The sequence below is a fragment of the Gobius niger genome, assembly GCF_951799975.1.
Source record: "Gobius niger genome assembly, chromosome: 8".
In the NCBI taxonomy this organism is placed as follows: Eukaryota; Metazoa; Chordata; class Actinopteri; order Gobiiformes; family Gobiidae; genus Gobius; species Gobius niger.
In genome coordinates this window covers 10,606,452-10,629,056 of record NC_136859.1, presented here as the reverse complement: position 1 = coordinate 10,629,056, position 22,605 = coordinate 10,606,452, and the positions used below count along the sequence as shown (strand labels likewise).

General features: G+C 41.2%; 1 protein-coding gene across 4 annotated transcripts in view; it reads right to left on the bottom strand.

The window, feature by feature from the left end:
* Positions 1–22,605, bottom strand: part of pianp (PILR alpha associated neural protein) — a 61,430-nt gene that overhangs the window by 31,937 nt on the left and 6,888 nt on the right. The window contains exons 5-6 of one of the 4 annotated variants that reach the window (XM_079561381.1): positions 10,840–11,023; positions 1,453–1,973 (exon numbers count right to left, since the gene is read on the bottom strand). In XM_079561381.1, coding sequence (XP_079417507.1) covers positions 10,873–11,023 — 151 coding nt within the window. In that variant the 3' untranslated portion in view covers positions 1,453–1,973; positions 10,840–10,872. Of the gene's footprint in view, positions 1–1,452; positions 1,978–10,839; positions 11,024–22,605 lie in introns of those variants that run through there. The other 3 variants (XM_079561380.1, XM_079561379.1, XM_079561378.1) reach the window with 3 other exon arrangements.

The following is a 22,605-nucleotide window of genomic DNA, read 5'->3' as shown; positions in this document are numbered from 1 at the left end:
ATTAGACATGCACAAGTTGAAGTGCTTTGTGGTCGGGCGTCTCGGAGAAGCTCGGGGCCATACAAATGGAGGAAAACAAGGGAGCAGGTTTACAGTGACGCAGAGCCACATGAAAGGAATCCAAACACTGCACGGGAAACGAGACACTCTCCGAAAACGAGGAAAAAGGTTCAATTGACTTGAATGGTAATCATCTTGTTTTACACTGCCCGACCCAAAAGAAAAGGTCACCCGCTCAAATCTTGTATTGATGCATCAGATCTTGTGTTGATGATGGGAGAGTGTGACCAGTGTGCAAAGCCTTCTCAATGGGGTCCAGATCTGGTCTCTGGAAACGATGTGTCACGCTCCCTGAACCACTCTTTCACAGTGTGAGCCCGATGAATCCTGGCATTGTCATATTGGAATATACCATATAGATCGTGACAGTTAAGCCCTGATGGACACTTTTGTTTTGGTCAGACAGTGTAGTAGTTTTGACACGTTAATGTGACAAAAAGGGCAGCACGATTTGGAAAAAAAAAAAACATTCTGGAAAGTATGCAATAGGTTGTGTTTACATTTTAGAATGTGATGATGTCGTAATGTCAGGTGGAGGGCAGGGGCCAATACAACTCTATGGGAGAAATACAGTTATTGTAAAACACTGCAGGTGAATTATTTTTAAATTTAAAGATATCAATTTGAAACTTCTGCTACTGGCATAAATATGAAGAATAAATGTACTGCAAGTTTTCTGTCATTTTATGTGTTCATATAAAAATAAGGTGCTTTTTTTCGGTGACGAAAACTGAATAATGGATTGAGCCAGAATCAAATTTGTGGTTTTATTTTGTTGGTATATTAGTCACAAAGACTATTTCAGAGGGGATTTGTTTGATTTCTTTTTTAACATTCAAAAGTCAATAAATCAGCCTAGGAATTAGATATGAAAAAAATCTTCAAAATATTGTTCAATCCAAAATTTGAAGTCTTTAGGAGCTACTGAAATCGAGATGTTGTTGCCCCACTGCCTTTAGAGAAAAATACCCTTGAAATTCTGTTGTCCCATATAAATCTATGGAGAAACATTCAATCAGCGCAATATTTAAACATGTAATTGTGAAGATTAGGTATATATTTTTTAATTTCCTGGTGAAAGTTTATGTTCAGAGACCAATTTGGCCCATTCTCCCAGTAATTACAGAGATATTAACCAAAAACTAAGACAAATAAATCTGCAGTTCGCTTTCTAGCTTACCATAGTTACATCATGCGATTTTCAGCAGCTCCACCTCAATTTTAATCTATAGGCTCTTTAGAATGTTGTGATGTCACGTGAACGCAACCTATTGGATACTCCATACTGTAGAGTGGGGGCAATCTGAGCACTGAAATGGTCAGAATACGGCATACGGTGATGCTGTATTTTCAGGACATAACAAATACAGAGGAGAACCACCTGATGACTTCGGCAGGAGGGGAGAGCGTGATTTGCGGTCTTCAGAACATGATCACTCAAAGGTGCACAAAACAATTATATAATCGATAATAGCTGCAGCAAAAAAACACAAAAAAAAAACGTAGTTGCACAAGAGAGCAGTACGCCGTCAATGGAAGACAATCTGGTTTGAAAAGAGGAGCAAAAATGTGGAAATAAATAATATATACTGCAACTATCATGAAATTGAGGTCCAAAAGAAAAACAATGTTCCTCATCAAGTCCTTTTAACTTGAGATGAACTTGATAAGGTTTTGCACTGTAGACAGGCGGAGGAGAGACTCGGCAGATTTGGGGCTTTGGAGAACCTTGGGAGCCTCTGTGTTTTGTGATGACTGGGAACCTGGGAACCCTGACTTCATTACACAGTTTCAGAGAAAATAAAACGGCGCTTCAGGCACACCCTCCGGTCAAAGTGGATGTTTCTCCTCGGGCTTCGCGCAACTGTTTATGGAAAAACACAGTCATCTCTCAGAGGTTCACCACCGGGATCCTGCCGGAGAGAGAGAGAGAGAGAGAGAGAGAAAGTTAACGTGAGGATGAGATGGCTTCCCAGACCCTGTGGTTATATGCCCGATATTATGCTTTATTGTGACTTATTCAACTACTTGATACTTTCAGTAGTAAATACGAATAAAATATCTGCTGAAGTGGTCCTCAAGGAAAAGAGTTTTGGACCCGCTGGTCTAGAGCAGGGCTTCCAAACTTTTCAGGCCGTGACCTCAAATATGATAGAATTGCCAAGAACCCCACTAAAAATGTGACATTGTTTATTTTGTTGTTTGACCACATTCACAAAACTCTGCTGTCTTCAACAACTACATTGTCATTGTCTGTGTGGGCTCTCAGTCATACAGGAGTTGTCCATACTAGATGAAGGAGTCATCTTCTGTACTCTGTAGTTGGAGTGTAGGACGTTTCACCTCTCATCCAAAAGGCTTCGTCAGTGACACTGATGTGTGTCTTCAACTACAGAGTATGGAAGATGGCTCAAGAACCTTCATCTAGGATACACTGTCATTATTTGTCATTTTCACCTTGAGATCCCACGCTAATGTAACAAGGTTATTTTGTTTATTAAATTTCATCAAAATATATCAGCTTTAACACCCTTTATTTGGAGTGTATTTTACCTGGCAGAGGTGGTTGCCATGGCTACACACTTTGCTCCTCCTCCCCTTTGACTGCTGTGTTGCCTCTGTGATAATTTGGGTAATTTTAGTCAACTTTAAATCAGTTTAATTTGTTTCATCTGTAACATAACACTGTTAAGTCTCTGTTTTAAGTGATTATTTGATATTTTTGTGATGTATAATGCTATAGATACAGACGGCATCATGTCATAGAAGGGGGCGTGGCCTCGCCGAGGAGGAAAACATCTTTTGGGGAAACACAATTTTTCACTCATTTTAACCATTTTCTGCCAAAATATAAACTTATTTATCTCATACCAATAAAGTCAAGTCTTTATCGGGTCCATATGAATGTTTATTCACAGCAGATTGTCAAGTAGAAGCGAAAAAATGGCAGTCGTAGCTAGCACTAGCTAGAGTTAGAATTAGCATGATGCTAACATGAAGCATCTGTTAGCATTCTCTGCTATTTATATATTTTTGGGCTGTTGAACCACTTTGCTTCTCTCCATGTCTTTGTATCTTTATTTAGTAGAAAACTATATTCATAATTTGTTTAAGTAGTTTTTGAATAATTAGAGAAAGTTTAGATTTTCCTCCAAATTGTTTTCCCCTGTTTTCAACATGACCATATATGGACAATTCCAGAGATGGCTTCTGTATAGAGCTCCACAGTCCCACTCACTTGCAGTCACGTGTCGGGGTCCGACACAAAAAATCCCATGTATTTATTAAGAGTTTAATGGCACGACGCCGGCTAATCAGCTATGTGCTAATTACCGACACTTGCGTGGGTATTTTATAAGAAAGAAACAAACAATGCTTAAAAATAGGACAAAATTACTTTTATAATTTTGCAGTTTATTACGTTTTAGACAAATCTTCAATTTTGCCTTGTATGTTTCATGTCCGTGAGTTAGCGCATACTGATTAGCCAGCGTTATGCCATTTAACTCGAGGGGGCAGGTAAGACTTGTTTTATTGTGATTCCTAAGTTTCAAATAAAAGCCTCAAAACCTCTCATCATTGCACCCAGGGTCAAACTTCAAGGGGTTACACTAGTGCTCACGACCCCCAGGGAACCACTGGTCTCGAGCAAAAAACGTTTAACAAACTAAAAACAAATTCTGCTCAGTTGGTAACATGGTCAAATTATAACAAAGGTAATTTAAGCACTGCCATGATCAGAACAAGTTTGGTGAAGGTGTATTGAGTTTAAAACAAGAAGAAGGAGCGTCATAGATCTCACAACGTCAGTCATTTTAGTGGAAAAGGGAGATGGACTAAAATCATGCAGAATACTCAAGTGTGTGTTTAACAATGCAACATGATGCATTATTATATTATGTGGTTCCACAGCGCTCAGGCTTCTCTCTTCAGCCTAAACCTGCACAGTAGGTTAATCCTCTGGCAATGAACTCCTGACTAATATCTCTGACGCTGGGAAATGAACCCGCTGTGGTCGCTCACTGCTACCGAAGCGCTGCCCAACAACAGCGCGGTCTACAAATACAAGAACAACAAATGATTGAAGAAGAAAGAAGTGGAGCACAGGCGTTTAAATCGGGACATGTTGTAAGGAGAAATTGAGAGCTTCTTCACGGGGGATTGAGAGCAGGCAAAGCTGATGGGGGGGTGTAGGAAATTGTGGGGAGCGAGCTGCTCAGTACATGCTATAATTATCCAGATTGAGATTAACTTTAAATACCTCCCGAATAAAGGCATCGTTTTATGGAGGGTGCTTATTCACTGGCCCGGGATGACTCATGTGGAGTAGGGAGTTTAAAATATTTTTCAGCGAAGGCAGCTACACTTGGGGATGTGGAGCTCCTTTGGGGAAAACTCCAGTGTCCAATTATACTGTACCTTTTTTTTTTTTTTTTTTTTTTACAAAGAACGAAACAAAGGAGGACTCAGGCGCCACCAAAACACAAAAAAAATAAAGCCTTGGAGTGTTGAAAATGGCTACAATTAGGCTTTGCATTTTTTGGTCCTTGTTTTTTTAACACTGTCATTTAGAAAGAAGTGATAGTGGAATGGTCATGCTTTACAAGGGACTAGCTTAAAGGCTTAGGAAAGGTCTGTTTCTGATATCGATTTGGGCATATTGTTAGAGAAGATGAGGGAAAAAACTATTCAATCCAGCAGTCGACTGGCTTAAAAATTGAATTTTTTGAGCCTCGTTTCCTTCTCCGTTTGATTCCGTTGCTTCTGTCTTAAGAAATAGACAATTTAAAAACACTGCCTGCTCAAAGAAAAGCTCTAATATTTCGTTGTAGCACCTTTTGCTTTGATTACAGCACGCATTCACTCTGGCATTGTTTCAATTAGCTACTGCAGTGTCAAAAGTGTTGCGTTCATTTCTCACCAAGATCTGGTATTGATGATGGGAGAGTGTGATCACTGCGCAAACCTTCTCCAGCACATCCCAGAGATTCTCCATGGGGTTATGATCTGGACTCACGTGCTCCCTGAACCACTCTTTGACAGTGTGAAAGAGCCTGTGCCAAAGCCTGTTCCATCAGGGCTTTGATGGAATAACCAGGTTCAGCTGATCTCATTGTTTGGGCGTATAGTGTTGCTGAATCTAGACCTGATCAACTGCAGCAACTCCGGATCTGAACAACCTACCACTAAAAACATGTACAATAGCCCAGGATGAATGAGAGTATGTTGAGAGTGCTCGTGGGGGACGACGGATGGAAATTAGCCCAACAATCCGGTGTCTTTACTTTGATTTTACTGTACGGATGTCGAATTGCTCCTATAAGGTGTTAATACGCCTTACAATATAGTGCCCCTTTTTATCCACTTAGAAAACTGTTTCATTTTGTGTATACTTGGATCGTGTAACTACTCATGTAACCGTATTTAAAGCCACATTGCGTACAATTTTATCCAATAAATCAAATTCAAATACAAGCATCTATTTTATTACAGATATTTTCCATCCATCCACCCTGGGAAGGAAGCTCATTTCAGCCGCTTGTATTCGCGATCTTGTCCTTTCGGTCATTACCCAAATCTCAAGACCGTAGATGAGAGTGGGAACATAGATCGATCGGTAAATCGAGAGCTTTGCCCCCGACTCAGCTCCCTCTTCACCACGACAGACCGATACAGCGACCGCATCACTGCTGACGCCGCACCGATCCGTCTATCGATCTCACGCTCCATCCGTCTCTCACTCGTGAACAATACCTCATAAATGTACAAACAAACATATGCTTTTGCTGACATGACTGTAACTTTATTGGGAGTGGGTACGTCTCCAGCTCGTCTCCATGGAGATGTTGAGCTGGTCATTGGGAGCATGTTTTGTTTTGCCGGCAACAGTATTGTCCAAAATGTTACGTGGTGTACCTTTAAATAGAGAATACATGGCAGAGCTTGGTCGCATCTAACTTCACGTCCGTTTGGCCCCATAGAGGAGAGGAGGAGAGGCTAAATGCTAACAACATCTTTGGTCTTTTTGCATGACAAAGCACACACGTAAAGACCAGACAGGTACACATCAACTCGTCTAAGCTCAGGTAAGATAATATCTCAGTATGGAAAAATGGTGGCCTGTTCCTTTAACATGCACTGTCCCGACGAAATAAACAAATACATAAAAAAAATACATAAAAACAGTTGAACTTCAGGCAGTGATATTCACTAATCTTTCACCCCAAGTACCAGCAGACCTAGATCAAGATCAAATCAGGACTAAATCAGGCCAAAATTTGAGCTAATTTGGGTCAAACCATGTCTAAACTAGAAAGGCACCGAAAACCACCAAAGCATTAGTTAAATTATCACAAAATGAAAGGAAAATTGAAAAACCTGGAGTACTACGATCAGTACTACATGTATCATAGTTTGAGAACCATTGCATCTCATTTACATAATTAGCTATGGCTTGAAGATAATAATACCCTACACTTAACAAAGCAGTACTATAAAGTGTGCTACATTGCATTGGTTCAACTGTGCAGTCTCCACACACAACCTGCTTATGGTAAATAATCTCGATGCAGTAACACGCGACTCAAACCTCAACACTGATATAAACTTTGGCACGAGGAATTCACCGTCTCGCTGTAGCCGGGCAGTCGCTTATTGAAAGAGGGAGAAAATAATTAAAGTTGCCGCAGATATTGTTGGAGAAAGTAAACTTTTCGATCCATCTCGGTTGTGGCGTGACACCGACAGTGCTCTGGGGACTCGGAGGTGTAACCAGTGGCAGCAGTTAAAACTTTCCACAACTCTGTCAAAAATCTTTCCAGTTTAGCTTCAAACCTCCCCCAACCTCCACCTCACATTATGCATCGCTCAGGCATTTTAAACTACTTTTGGACACTTCCTCATTGATGGTTATCAGTTATTACCTTATAGGGCTGAACAATAATCACAAATTGAAATATCATAAAGGCTGCTATCATTTAGGTAAAGCAATGAAATTAATACAAAAATCTGTTTCCATCAGTATCTATTGTGTACAAAACATCCCGACAAACACGTTCTGAAATAGGATTCTTGAATACGTTTGGAAGTCCACTGTAATCCCTGTGCACTCAGTTATTAAGCATTATCAATTTCATAAATTTTCATGGCGAGTTTTCTAGCATTTCTGTGACACTGACCCTGAAAAGTGACACTGCAAGTGATGAAATGTGCCTATAAACTCGTCCCTGTGAAGAATTGGGACACTATGAATATATTAGAAAAGTTAATAACGAGTTTAGTAAGTAACATTTTAATTTAGTGGTTTCCTCTGTCCTTCTTTTGCAATCAAAAAATCAGGTATTGCTCCATTAACCTATACCCTATAGCAGCCCGGTGGCTCCTATGATGCTTCCGGATGCATTTTATTTTAGTTTTTTTTGGATGTCTAGTACGTTTTCTGAATGAAATGTATATGTAACCATGGATACGGTTATGGAAATGAAATACTTTACATAAAAAGTTGCATAGTGCACTTTTAAAGGGACTATACAGAGTTTAAAAATGTAAAAATTAAGTATTTTCCTCCCCCTACATGTTCTAGCCATGTCCTCATGTGTAGAATGAGCCCAGACCTGTTCACCACAACTGCCTCTAAAATCCTGAACTGTCAAAAAGTTGTTTGTGTCCGAATTGCCGTCATGCACGAGCTTAATATAGAAGGTGCTGTTAAATGTATGACCTGAGGTGGCAGTAGTGAGTATAAAATGGATAACTTGCATCTAGCCCCTTTAAACATCTTTTATATAAAACTCAGCTCGAACTATAACAAATGCTTTCTACAGTTTAATTCAACATAAACAAATCTTCCACTGTTTCGTCCAAACTCCAAAACTCGGGTCTGTTTCTGCCAAAGAAATGGCTGTAAACCTGTCGATTGTAAAGTCCCATGACGACTATTGAGACTGAGAGCAGGGATTGTGATTTCGATTAAATTTCAATTACGGTAATTGCCCAGCCCTAACCCTACCGTCCCTGTGTGAAGTGCTTTGCCACGGGAAAAGCGCTGCCATTCCATTCCACCAACCCAGCCATAACTTCTGTCCCGCTACACAAACACAATTAATGCCATAAGAAAACACATGGGGCTGGAATAACTGTGAGCTACAAACCAGACAAAGACCCACCAAATATCCCATTTACACTTGTATTACCCCCAGAGGGAAAACAAAAAGGATTTATTAAGGTAAACAAGTTACTTGCTTTAAAGCGTATACCTCTATTTACTACTTATTTGTTTTCACACAATCCCGTCTTTGATTTCACATTTTCTGTCTATTTGCACCCTCTGAGTGTTCTTGAGAGCTGATGTAGCCTGGTTTTACCAGACCCTCGTACTCATTGCGTTTCGTACAAGGGTCTGGATCGTCACAATTGAGCTCCGTTATCAGGTGGGAGGGGTGAACTCCTTTGAGACGATTGGATCTGATTTTCGCTAGCCCGAGTGAGTGAAGCAGCTATCATAACTCTATCATAGCTCTATCATAGCTCTATCATAACTCTATCATAACTCTATCATAGCTCTATCATATCTCTATCATAACTCTATCATAACTCTATCATAGCTCTATCATAACTCTATCATAACTCTATCATAACTCTATCATAGCTCTATCATAACTCTATCATGACTCTATCATAGCTCTATCATAACTCTATCATAACTCTATCATAGCTATCATGACTCTATCATAACTCTATCATAGCTCTATCAGAACTCTATCATAACTCTATCATAGCTATCATGACTCTATCATGACTCTATCATAACTATCATAACTCTATCATCACTCTATCATAACTCTATCATAGCTCTATCATAACTCTATCATAGTTCTATCATAACTCTATCATCACTCTATCATAACTATCATAACTCTATCATCACTCCATCATAACTCTATCATGACTCTATCATGACTCTATCATAACTATCATAACTCTATCATCACTCTATCATAACTCTATCATAGCTATCATAACTCTATCATAACTCTATCATAACTCTATCATAACTCTATCATAACTCTATCATAACTCTATCATAGCTCTATCATGACTCTATCATAACTCTATCATGATTCAATCATAACTCTATCATAACTATATCATAGCTCTATCATGACTCTATCATAACTCTATCATGACTCTATCATAACTCTATCATAACTCTATCATAGCTCTATCATAGCTCTATCATAACTCTATCATAACTCTATCATAGCTCTATCATAACTCTATCATAACTCTATCATAGCTCTATCATAGCTCTATCATAATTCTATCATAACTCTATCATAGCTCTATCATAACTCTATCATAACTCTATCATAACTCTATCATAGCTCTATCATAGCTCTATCATAGCTCTATCATAACTCTATCATAGCTCTATCATAACTCTATCATAACGCTATCATAACTCTATCAAAACTCTATCATAGCTCTATCATAACTCTATCATGACTCTATCATAACTCTATCATGATTCTTTCATAACTCTATCATGACTCTATCATAACTCTATCATAACTCTATCATAGCTCTATCATAGCTCTATCATAACTCTATCATAGCTCTATCATAACTCTATCATAACTCTATCATAGCTCTATCATAACTCTATCATAGCTCTATCATAACTCTATCATAACTCTATCATAGCTCTATCATAACTCTATCATAACGCTATCATAACTCTATCATAGCTCTATCATAACTCTATCATAACTCTATCATAGCTCTATCATAACTCTATCATAACTCTATCATAGCTATCATGACTCTATCATAACTCTATCATAACTCTATCATAACTCTATCATAGCTCTATCATAACTCTATCATAACTCTATCATAACTCTATCATAGCTATCATGACTCTATCATGACTCTATCATAACTCTATCATAACTCTATCATAGCTCTATCATAACTCTATCATAGCTATCATGACTCTATCATAACTCTATCATAACTCTATCATAACTCTATCATAGCTCTATCATAACTATCATAGCTCTATCATAACTCTATCATAACTCTATCATAACTCTATCATAACTCTATCATAACTCTATCATAGCTCTATCATAACTATCATAACTCTATCATCACTCTATCATGACTCTATCATGACTCTATCATAACTCTATCATAACTATCATAACTCTATCATAACTATCATAACTCTATCATGACTCTATCATAACTCTTGGGGGCATTCCTTGCGCATTCCAAGGCTTCAATTTTAATTTCTGGATATTTGGGAGCCGAGCCAGGACGGATTGAAGAGCTTTCATTACTTTCATATTCGCCACCATTGCCAAACGTCTTGCTTGCATCCTTGACGTCACCGACAACACCCGCCTCCCCCGCTCGCTGAATAGTAGGTTGAAATTCAACCGATGTAACGCGGCCACTGAGATCAGACCCAGACGTACATGTAGGGAAATTATAATAGACCGGAGTTTACGGATTGCTGAGGCCAGGCTTGAGCTGATGTAACACGTGAATTTTTCCATAAAGGCTTTTCTTATCTTATCTTGAAGGTGCAGTTCATATTCACTAAATAGCAGGTTTTGAATATGCAGGATTACTCCAAGAACAAAACACACTTGCCTCCAGGTGTTTTCTTCGTAAGGGAAGCATTACAGCATTATGAAAAGCCAAGAAAAGTAGGATTTCAAACGCAGCACGGGTAATGATAACTGATTTTGTCTGAAAACAACAATAATCTACCTGTAGATCAAACCTCGCCGTGGTGCTGTGTCATTACCTCTCCCGGTCTGTGAAGGAGGAGGAGGTGCTGTGGAGCGTCTGCCGACTGTCCTCCGAGGCGAGCGAGCGGGGGAGAGCGAGGGAGAGGGGGGGGGCCACGCCACGGGACAGCGGGGGCGGGTGACGGGAACAGCTGCGGTCGTAACTGTGAGGATGAGACAGACATGGAGAGAAAAGGAAACTAATGTTAGGAGATAAGAAACCCTTTATTAAAGCGGAACTTATCCTTCGCATCAGACAGGGCAGTTGTGGGAGTAGTGGGTTAAGCGCTCGCCCATAACCCAAATGTGATTACCACCCATGAATTATTATAATGGTCCCTTTTGTGGGCATAACAGACAACATGAAACAGCCCTAATAATAGGAAGGACAGTCACGTAATACCATTCTTAATTAGTCTTCCCAGGACAAAATGAATGAGCCTAAAGTTAGCTGCGTTTATGCACAGAGAAAACCCATTCCTGCGTTCAAACCAAAAAAAACAACACAGGGTCCAGTGTGCTGAAGGATTGAAAGGTCAATCCTATTTTTTATTGAATGTGCACGTAGTTGAATTTTGATGTGTAAAGCCGCCCCTATATGTTTCCAAGGGAATTATGGTGTGGTTAATTAAATACTCTTAATTAAATAAGCAGGAGCAGGGTCATGGTAGTTTGGAAGGGAAACACAGGGCACATGCATAATAGGTTTTAAGGTTTTGATGGGAAATTTGCTTGTTTTTTCCAAAGTCGGACAAAAAAAAAAAAACATCCACATAGGGTTAATCCTGGACAACGGACTGTCTCCCACTGCTCTGTTTTCCACTTAGAAAACCACTCCTTTTCTGGAAGTATTAGGAATGTTCTATTAATTAAAATTCGCTGGCTATCCTTAGAAGTTCTTGGATCACGAACAAACCTCTATCGTGCCTTTGAACTCGAAATATTACATTTTTCATGGGATTTTGACTTCAGGAACCACAGCCGGGTCCGAGGTGGGCGGGGCGGTCGAGCTCTTATAAGTTTGCCTTCGCCTTATTAGAAGACCACTAAACAGTGGGTATAAATTGCAATAAAGGAAGTTGGGGAACAGAGAGAACTCATGAAATAAAAGAAGGAAAAGAAATAAACAAAGCCTTAATGTGTGGAGACATTTAGCATCAGCGTGTGCCCTGTTCTGCCACAGCGAGGGAGAATTTGTGTGCGAGGACTCATTACTGCGCTGAGGGAGAGAGGGGGGAGAGGGCAGAGGGTAGAGGATTTTGTTTTGTTTGTGTCTTCTTACTATAGTATGACAACATGTGAGAAATATTTATGAGCACCATCTATAAGATACTTACAACTATAGGTATTTTAAATAGAACACATTACAAGCATTCAAAACAATATGGGTGTTATTGTGAGGCCACTGTTTTTCCACACTGAGATATGTTCTTACCTTAGGCGAGTGGATGCCTACCTGTCTGGTCTTTGCCCTCAGTTTTGCAAAAAGACCAAAGATGTTGTTAGCATTTAGCCTCTCCTAGCAGTAATATCTTCACTCCTAGGAATTCTGAAGATATTACGGCACAGACGTCGAAGTGCTCCTCAGGTGTTATTACGCCTTACAATATAGTACCCTCTTTATCCGCTTTGTGTGACTATACTCGGATTGTGTAACTACTCAAGTAACCGTATTTAAATAGGGAAAATGTGGGAGAGCTTGGTCGCTTCTAACTTCACCCAGTTTGGCCCCATAGAGAAGAGGAGAAGCTAAATGCTAACATCTTTGGTCTTTTTGCATGACTGAGGGCAAAGACCAGACAGGTACGCATCAACTCATCTAAGCTCAGGTAACAACATATCTCAGTATGGAATAACGGTGGCCTGTTCCAGCACATCACCAGCTTCGCCTCGACAAGATATGGGATGGGTACCGTTAAACGATACCTGTATGGTACCGGGGGGTATTGAAAAAAAACTTTATAGACCAAGTTTTGATGCTGTTAGCTCAATGGACAGATATTTTAGTATAGGTTTAAAAAAATGTATCATTCAGGTATCGGTATCGTAGACCAAGTATCGTTAAAAATGTAAAGGTACCCAGCCCTAGTCGAGATGTTGCTGTGTTCCTTTGACTGGTATACATTTGGCTCTTATCTAAAGAGATTCAGAAGACATCTCTGGAAATGTTAACGTTCTAAGCTGCCAGAGGGGAAAAACAAAGGGGAAAAAGAACAACTCTTTGACCAACCACTCCACCGCTACTTTAGCAAATGGAGAGGAGTAAAGTGGAGAATGCTAATCATAATGCTAACCGTTAGCTTCGAGCGCCGATCTTTTCATTTCAACTGGACAATTTTCTCAATTTTCTAAAACCAGAATGAGACAAAACATTCACAAGGACCCAATTTTGACTCAACTTTATTTGTGAGTGCTAAAAATGCTGATAGTCCACCAGAAAACTGCAAAAAGAGTGACAAATTGCAATTCCCATGACAATATGCTAACATATAATGATAACCCACAGCAAAACTAAGTTTGTCTGTGTCTAGCTGAGCTTCAGGGGCACGTGTGTTATTGCTAACATAGTTTTCAACAGTTTAGTTGCTCCTACGGCGTAACAACATCTGGAAAGTTCCGCAGTGTGGCTTTAATATATTGTAAGCAGGGCACAGTTGAGTTCACGGGGGGCACAGAGGAGGGCACCGCGGGCACAGAGGATGGCTCAGGGGCTAGTCGTGCTGTGCGTGATGATGAAATGAGGTGCAGAGGTGAGCCGTTGTCTTGTAGCCAGTTTAAGTGGTCAGGGTCTTGAATACAAATGAATCGATTGAGTGAAGGGTTTGCTTTAGGTAAGAGGCCAGGCCATGACCCGTCTCTATTTATATTGTGTGTTATTATTATCCCGTTCGCATTTTAACCACTGAACTTTCCCCACGGTTTGGCCTCGTGTCAGTCTGATACCACAGTCTGAGAATTTCCATATTATATCCAACATTTTAGTGGAATATCTCCCAATATGACATCAAGTTCTTTTTTGCATTAGAAGAGCCATCTGTCTGTATTTGTTTGTGGTTTTATATGGAATTATAAACTAAAACTTAACAGATTGGAATTAGGTTTTGCAAGCTCAACACGTTTCTTAAAGTACTTTGCAGTCCACTATTAATTCCCTTCCACCTCAACTTCTGAGGCCGCAGATGCCCTGTGGCTGACAGACAGAAACATGGCTGCCATTTTGCACCAGCAGACTTTTTGACACGACCAATACATTACACACTCTCTAAGCTTGGAGCAAGATTTGAGCTGCTGACTGCTTCCCCCTTCCATTTAGTTCAGGTACAATTTTTGGTCCAAAAAATGTTCTCAGGGTTGAAATCACTTAAACTTTTTAAACTGATCATTGTCCAAGAAATAGCTTTAAAAACCACTGAATTTAACAATAGAGATGCACCAATCGAATTAGGGTTGTGTTGTCACGTCCGAGGCACTGGTGGGCAACGCAAATGTATTAAATAGATAATAATAGTTCTATGGTGGGTCAAAACATGGTTCACAAACAGAGCTTTGCTTCTGTAAAATATCTGTGATTTAAAGAAACAGCTCTTCAAGCTTCAAGTTTTCCCACTAGTCACCAAAACATCCGGTGAAAATCGCAGAAATAAACAATAACAGCGATCCTCCCTATACTGGTATCGGATATCGGAGCTACTACTGGAAAAATATATATCGGATATTCCAAATTTCCGCTACTGAAGCCAAGGCTGGATTTATGAAGGGGCTTACAGGGGCTGAGCCCAGGGGCCCCTGGGCATACGGAGAAAAATGTGTGCTCAGTGCGGACTGTAAACTAGTTCCCTCTCTTTGCAAACTCCCTCACATTTATCAGATGATTTTTTTTTTACCCGAGAATAAACCGAGAATAAACCAGGTCTAAACCAGGTCTAAACCAGGACTAAGCCAAGAATAAACCAGGACTAAACCAGGACTACACAAGGTCTAAACATTTTCATTGAGTGTCAACTCAATGAAAATGGCTCAGGAAAAAACATGTACCTATTGGTCTGTTAAAATGCACCATTAAAATAAAAGATCTCTGTGGGAGGACCCCCAGAGCCCCCTTATAAATGAGTCCCCCCCCATCAGTCTGGCAGTAGCAAAGGTTCTTCCACGAGGGCCACAGAGCTCAAATTGGGGTCATTATATTAAACAGTTTTTTTTTTCAAACTAGTACTATTACTTCTGCATGTTCAAATTTAAAGAAATTAATTCCTTTTATCCTTTGTACAGAGAGAGAAATCAGACAGACAGACAGACAGACAGACAGACAGACAGACAGACAGACAGACAGACAGACAGACAGACAGACAGACAGACAGACAGACAGACAGACAGACAGACAGACAGACAGACAGACAGGCTGGGACAGAACTATGATTGGATCACCTAAAAGCCTCTTTCAAGAAAGTCTTTTGGTATCAGTTAAAATCAGCAGACACTCAAACCCTCAGTATCGGTAACGGAAGCAAAAAACCTGGATCGATGCTTCAAAATATATAACTTAATTTTTTGTGTTGGAAAATAGTGTTGGGGTTGCTGATGCATCCATCACCAAAACAGGGGTCACAGAGAATAAAACGGGAATCACTTCTTTAGTTCACAGACTTCATCAGAGTTTAGTCTTAAAATGACATTCTTGATCTAGGTATAAACTCGATCTCCTCCAACAAAAAGCTTTGGTTTCTTCTCAGACTCAAACTTTGAAAGTCTCTTCCCTTTGTTTGCTTGTTTAGTTTGGTCATTACAGTCCGCAGTCGCAGAGGTCAGCCTGTGTGGTGGTCAGGGTGGCCTACTGTCACTTGAGGACGCAGAATTATTGCATATGGTGTAGTCGCCCGTCTGCTCCCGGCTCTGAAGAACACTTAGATGCACCACAAAGCTGTTCACTGCAGACTTTTAGAGCCATAGAGTACCCTAATTTCCTCCCGGTAACACCTGTCTCTGCTCTTTCTCTCTCCCTTGCTTCCTCTTTCTCTCTGCCACCCTCTATCCCTATCTCACTCTCTCCTCCTCCCGGCTGTATATACACACAAACACTGTCACGCTCACAACATTAGCCACAGTGACAATCTGAGGGCTGGGGAAAAACACTCAGCACATATGCTCCTCTTCTATAATCACAATGAACTGGATGGAAGCCAATCTCTACTATAGGCTATCATCGCGGTCCATCTGCACACCCTCTCGCTCGCCCGACACATGGCGTTATTTACACATTTATGACACCGAGGCACGAGCCAGTCTGACGCTACAGCTACCAGCGAGCGGCCTGTTATTCACACTACGCACCAGGGTTCTCGTCAAGCCCAGTCTGAGACCAGTTACAGACCAAGACACTGTGGACAAACAGGGCAGGTAACTCCTCTCCTGTTTATGTAGAGTCGAGAACCCAGAGGGCGAAACTGACAGATGGACTGACCGACAAGAGAAAGGCATCTATCTGGAATCAAAACAAACATGATGCGAGCATGAAGAAAGATGACAGGCAAAGCACTAAGCACATGGAGTGTGACAATATATCGATTTTGTGATATATCACGATATTTTGGCACAATACTTTTGATGACGTCATGCATATTAATGAGGTAGCAGTGCTCCATAGTTTAGTTTTGATCAAGAATAATGATCAAGAATACAGTCAGAACAGCAGCACTACAGTTTTAAGCCCTTGGGCCAGACACTGTCACACATGATGAATAATATGTAGTATGTAAAAAAAAAAAAGTAAAAAATCGCAACGAATCATCATCATTATCGTGAGCCATGTATCGCGTATCCTATCGAATCGTGAGGCACCGAGAGGTGGGCGGCACGGCAGCCTTGCAATAGCGCTCGTTCTTCACAGCTAGAAGGTCCCGGGTTCGATTCCCACCTGGACGGGACCTTTCTGTGTGGAGCTTGCATGTTCTCCCCTCCAAGTACTCCGGTTTCCTCTACCACTAAAACATGTACAATAGGCCAAGAGGAATAAGAGTAGGTTTGAGAGTGCGCATGGGGATGACGGATGGAAATTAGTAGTGTTTACATGCATATACCCCATGTAGGCGCTTTGAGTGCCTAATGTAGGTGGAAAAGCGCTATATAAGTTGAGACCATTTACCATTTACCATTTTACCATGTGTGTTCATTAACATGCACTGTCCCGACCAAATAAATCAATCAGTGGTGAGAGATACTTGAAAGGAAATTTCTTCTGTATTTGAGCTACATGCTTCAACTTCAACAGCTTTGATTGCTAAAGGTTTTTAACTTGACAGTCAATTTTATTTGCAGTATGCATGATTACTATTACAAGTACAACTCCTTACAATTCAAATTCTCTATTTCCTGGCTACAGGGGGGGCTCTATTGTACATGTTTTTGTGATATAGAAAACTACTACTACTACTACTACCACCTCAAAAACATTGCTAAAATAAAAAACATAGTGTCTAAACCAGATTTGGAGAGTTTAATTGATGCATTTGTCTCCAGTCGGTTAGACTATTGTAACAGCCTGTTCACTGGCCTCTCTAAACGAGCTGCAGTACATTCAAAATGCTGCTGCTCGAGTCCTGACCACAACCAGGAAATACGACCATATTAGTCCAGTGCTCCGGTCTCTGCACTGACTTCCTGTCACTCAGAGAAGAGATTTTAAAATAGCTCTGCTAGTTTATAAGTCTCTTCATGGTCGGGCACCGGAATATATAGCTGACATGGTACAGTAATATGAACCATCTCGGGCCCGAGATCCTCAGGGAGGGGTCTCCTGGTGGTTCCTGGAGTCACCACTAAACACGGCTGGGAAGCTGCGAATGAATTGCCCCTCAGGGAGAAATAAAGTCTTCTGAATGTGAATCTGAAAAGTGTGGAACAGCCTCAGCGAGGATGTGAGACAGGCCTCAACTCTTACTATGTTTAAGTCCAGGCTGACGTGCCTATTTACTGTCGCCTATGGCCATTGATGGTATTTTAACTACTTTTAATATATAGCTTTAATATACCCATATATCTATATATATCATATATATGTCATTTTATATATTTCTATGAGTGTATTGATTGATTTGTTTTATTGTGTTTTTGGTGTCACAATTTAAATATCTACAACGTAACTGTTAATTTTACTTGTAACTGATAATGTCAGCTTAACCTGCTTTGTTTACATATGGACGACCGTAGTGTGCTATTGTACATGTTTGTGTTGTTTTATGTGGACACCAGGAAGAATAGTTATTGCAGCGGTAATAACTAATGGGGATCCGTAATAAAGATTAACATAAATATATTTTTAACGGTCAAGACTGTACAAATGACGTCCACTACAGGAAAAAGAGTCGTGTGATGGAAGCCCACGCTCCACATGGTGAGGTCTGCCGCCACATCCTCTCCTTTTAAAGCCCCGTTACTCACACAATGTACAGACTTTGTGAGACCAGGGCAGGCGAGTGTGTTTTCCACTTCAAAAGGAGCGTGGTGAAGTAAGTCACTGAAACAACAGCACAGCCTGAGCGGCGAACAGAGCGAGGGGTATACGAGCTTATCGTGTATCAGCTGAAGCCGAACCGGAGGATTATCTGCGGAGGAATCGGCAGCCGGACTGGCAGCTCTGGAGGAACCGGGGAGATAAGAGGCTCCGCAAAGACAGCCGCAATGACAATATGAGAGTGAGAAAAAAAAAAAGAAAGGAACACAGGAGACAAGAGATACAGGCAGGGCCACAGTGTAATGTTGCCTTTGATAGTCCTAGTTTAGTTATAATTTAGTTTAGACCAGGCTTAGTCTTACTTTACTGAATGAACTCCTGGTTTAGTCCTTATATTCTCAGGAAACATATTAAAGTCTAAGATCTAGACCTATGAGACTTCCATAGTGTGAACAGTTATGGAAACAAGGCGAAGTGGCCCCGGGTGGAAAGAGAAGACAGAGGAGTTAATGTGGTGTGAGAGCTGAGGCAAAGCTGAGATTACAACCAGCGTATAACAAGAGAAAATGACATGAAAGTACATTCTGTGAAGCAGCGGACAATGGCACGAGAATAATAAAACGCGCGATGAGCAGATACAAAAGTTATCGCAAATGAGCAGAAAGCAAAATGACAATGTGAAAAAGCAGCGCGGCACATTGTTGTCAGGTTTCTTCTATTTCTTTGTAAAAAAAACAAAACAAATGGAGTCTGTGCAGTCGTGTAGAGGTATAAAAATAAAAGATGAAGAAAAGAAATCTGTAGGACAATGGGTCGTCATATAAACGCACAGAATACATTGTTTGACATTGTAAAAATATGCCAGTGCTCAGATCAGTTATGTATTATCAAAGAGGAGTCACAATAATAGAGATTGGGATTTCTTTTGCACTTTACGAGTTCGACAAGCTTCTCAAAACACCATATTATTCTTTCACTCCCCGCATACAGTTGCTGGGTCATGCACCAGCACCAGGGGCCTCTCCTACTACCACCAATCACACACCACATCCCCACAGGTGCGACAGTGAAGTGTCTTGAGACGACAGCTGTACGCACTGATCACAAGGGCATAGCACAAAAAAGAGTTGATATTAATACGTTTTTGACCTTTCAGTGTCCCAGCGGCTGCTTGGGTGGTTAACATAGCTCCTTTACTTACCATCCTGATGGCCTGTAGGACGCTCCAGGATTAATAGTTTTTTTAGGTTTTCACAGCTTGTTGAACCGTATCCCTGGTTCAACTATGGTTCAACCAGCCGCCTGTGCCCAGACACAGGCAGCTGGGCACAGACAGTGGGGAGTCAGGCTCCTCAAGAGCTGACAGCTAATTCCCGACTCGTGCCATGTGCTTGTATTCTCACGGGCATTTTTATTTAGAAATACTGAGATATTTGTATTCCGTTCAGAAAGCTTCTCGGAAATCCTTAAAAAAAAATGAAATTAAATTGATCCTGAAGCATCATGGGAGCCACCGGGATGGAAAGTAAAGGTGCTTTTACACAAAATCTTGGATAGTGCAGCTTTAAACTTTAAAGGGGCTAGATCAGGGGTCGGCAACCTTTAACACCGAAAGAGTCATTTGATCCGGTTTCCACGGAAAAGAAAACACTGGGAGCCGCAAATACTTTTTGACATCTAATGCTGGGTTTACACATAACGACGACAAGTCACGAATGCCACGAATCCACATTCGTGGCCGAGGATCACGAATGTGGGTGATACGGGGTAGAGGTTTCATGCGCCGCCACGAACTGTTGCGACCTGTTACTGCGTGTTACGATTAATGGCACGAATTATTACGCACGGTCACGTATATGCGTCCCGCACTGCTGCGAGCTGCTGCGTGCTGTTGCGTGCTGTTGCGTGCTGTTGCGTGCTGTTGCGCGCTGTTGCGCGCTGTTGCGTTCTGTTGCGTTCTGCTGCGAGTTATTGGGAATTGTCGCGTTCTGTCAAAAATCTGTCAAGAATTGGGCGAATGTGGACAAGATCGCCTGCCGCGCACACCAGGGTGGAGGCGGTGCAGAGACGTCTCGCTCCGCCGTGCGCCCCTGACTCCTTGGGCTCTCGCCAAATCGGGTTAAACAAAAAGCAAATACACCAGCTCCGGCCTGTCAATATACTGGAGAATAGCAATAGTTTTTCAGTCTATGGGACAGTCACACCAGTTCAACCCCGCTCCTGTCAACGTGTAACACGGGCAAACGCATCAACAAACGCACGCGCTTCATGTCAGATAAGTCAGTGCAACAGCCGCACAATTTGGGCTGACTTTACTTCACAGAAAAGCATAAAAACACTACACTCACTGTGCACTCGATCTTCTGGGGATCCGTCGTAGAACTTGCTGCTCTTAAACCTCTTTATCCAATAATTCTCACTCGTCTGGTCTGTCCTCAGCTCCAGTTGAAAAAACTTTATAATCCACAAAAACAGGCCTGTCTTCACCTGGCCCGCGCCCACCGCCGCTTGCTTTACGTGTCTAAGGTTGTAAATAAGCCTTAACTTCTCCATGGTGCAGCTGCTGGAACCACGCGCTGTTGTTTTGGTGCGAGGGAGATGCATTCAGGGACAGCGGGAAAGGCGCTTCTTACTGTCCCTTTTTTCCCCACAAACGCGGGGAAAATCGGGACAAATATATAACAGTGGGGTTCTCCAGCGGGGGGGCAATAGGGGTGACAGGGACTGGCTCCCAAACATCAGGAGGAACGACCGCAGGAGGAGGAAAAGCCGGCGTTTTGGCAGGTATACCGGCTTTCACGAGTATGACGTTTATTTTGAGCGACGAAAAACAATAAAATATATTTATTCTAACATGTCAAGATCACAATAATCTTCCAATTTAGAACTAAAATATTAAAGAACTAACACAAATAAAACACACTTCAATTAAATACTTAGGTTTTTTTTTTTTTTTTGTAATTTATTTTCCCAAGCCACTCAGAGCCGCAGTGTAAGGATGAAAGAGCCGCATGCGGCTCCGGAGCCGCGGGTTGCCGACCCCTGGGCTGGATGCAAGTTGGCCATTTTATACTCACTACTGCCACCTCAGGTCATACGTGTAACTGCACCTTCTATATTAAGCTTGTGCAAGACTGCAATTCGGACCCGAATTAACACCTTTTTTAGTGACAGTGCAGGATTTTAGAGGCAGTTGTGGTGAACAGGTCAGAGCTCATTCTACACATTAGGACATTGTTGAATGTAGGGGGAGGAAAATACATAATTTTGACATTTTTAAACTCTGTCCTTTAAGTTCCTTTTTTGATTACTAACATTGAAAGGGGAACCAAAAAAAACAACAACAAAAAACAACATAATGCTTTTAAATAAAATGTCACTGTGCTACTGAGTATTAAAAGCCAGCCTGAATAAATAAGTCTTAAGCCTGGATTTGACAAGGCCAAAGTCAGTGATGGTGCGAGTTCAGGGGGTCGTCTTATTCCAGAGTCTGGGCCCATCGACTGCAAAGGCCTGATCACCCCAGTGGTTAAAATGGTTCCGGGGACTTCCAGCAGAAGTTGATTTGACGACCTCAAAGCTCTTATTGAGTTGCAAACCTACAGGAGTTCGGACGGGTCGGGAGGGGCGAGGCCACTGAGGGTTTTCAGGGCCGCTGCAAGTCATTTTGGTGCCTCAAGCAAAAATGTATGAATAAAAATGCATCTCCTCGCGCGATGCAGAGATTCCTATCATCGGTCGCATTGTCACACATAACTCTTCCTTTTCATCGTTCTCATGAATGCGAATCCGTTTTTTGTCAGGGTCACTTAGAAACGCTGGTAAACGAGCCGGCAAGTTCATTAAAATTATACAAATGCTTTATAATTAGATGCGATTAGATGAATTTACAATATACTTCAGGGGGACAATACAAAACTTGCAAAAATCCAATAGAACCAGGATATTTTCTTGCTTGCAGAGGATATTCTTATTGTATCCCTATTGTAATTTTGATTCGATTGCATTTTCTTGTACACTATGAGTTTCCTTACTCTGTATGACTGAAGGCAATGCACATATTAAAGTGCACATATCACAAGGCAAAGTTCAGAGCTTGTCAGAACAGGTATCAAAGCAAGACCAAGCATCCAACAAATGTGCTATATCACTAAGATGACAGCTCTTTCCCGCTAATGGCCAGGGGGAGAGACTGAGCTTTGTGAATGCTGTGTGCGTGTTGACCATGAAACTGACGGTTTAAACCAAAGAACATTTATACCAACTCTTTTCTGTTATTTCCCCAACCACAGAAAGACG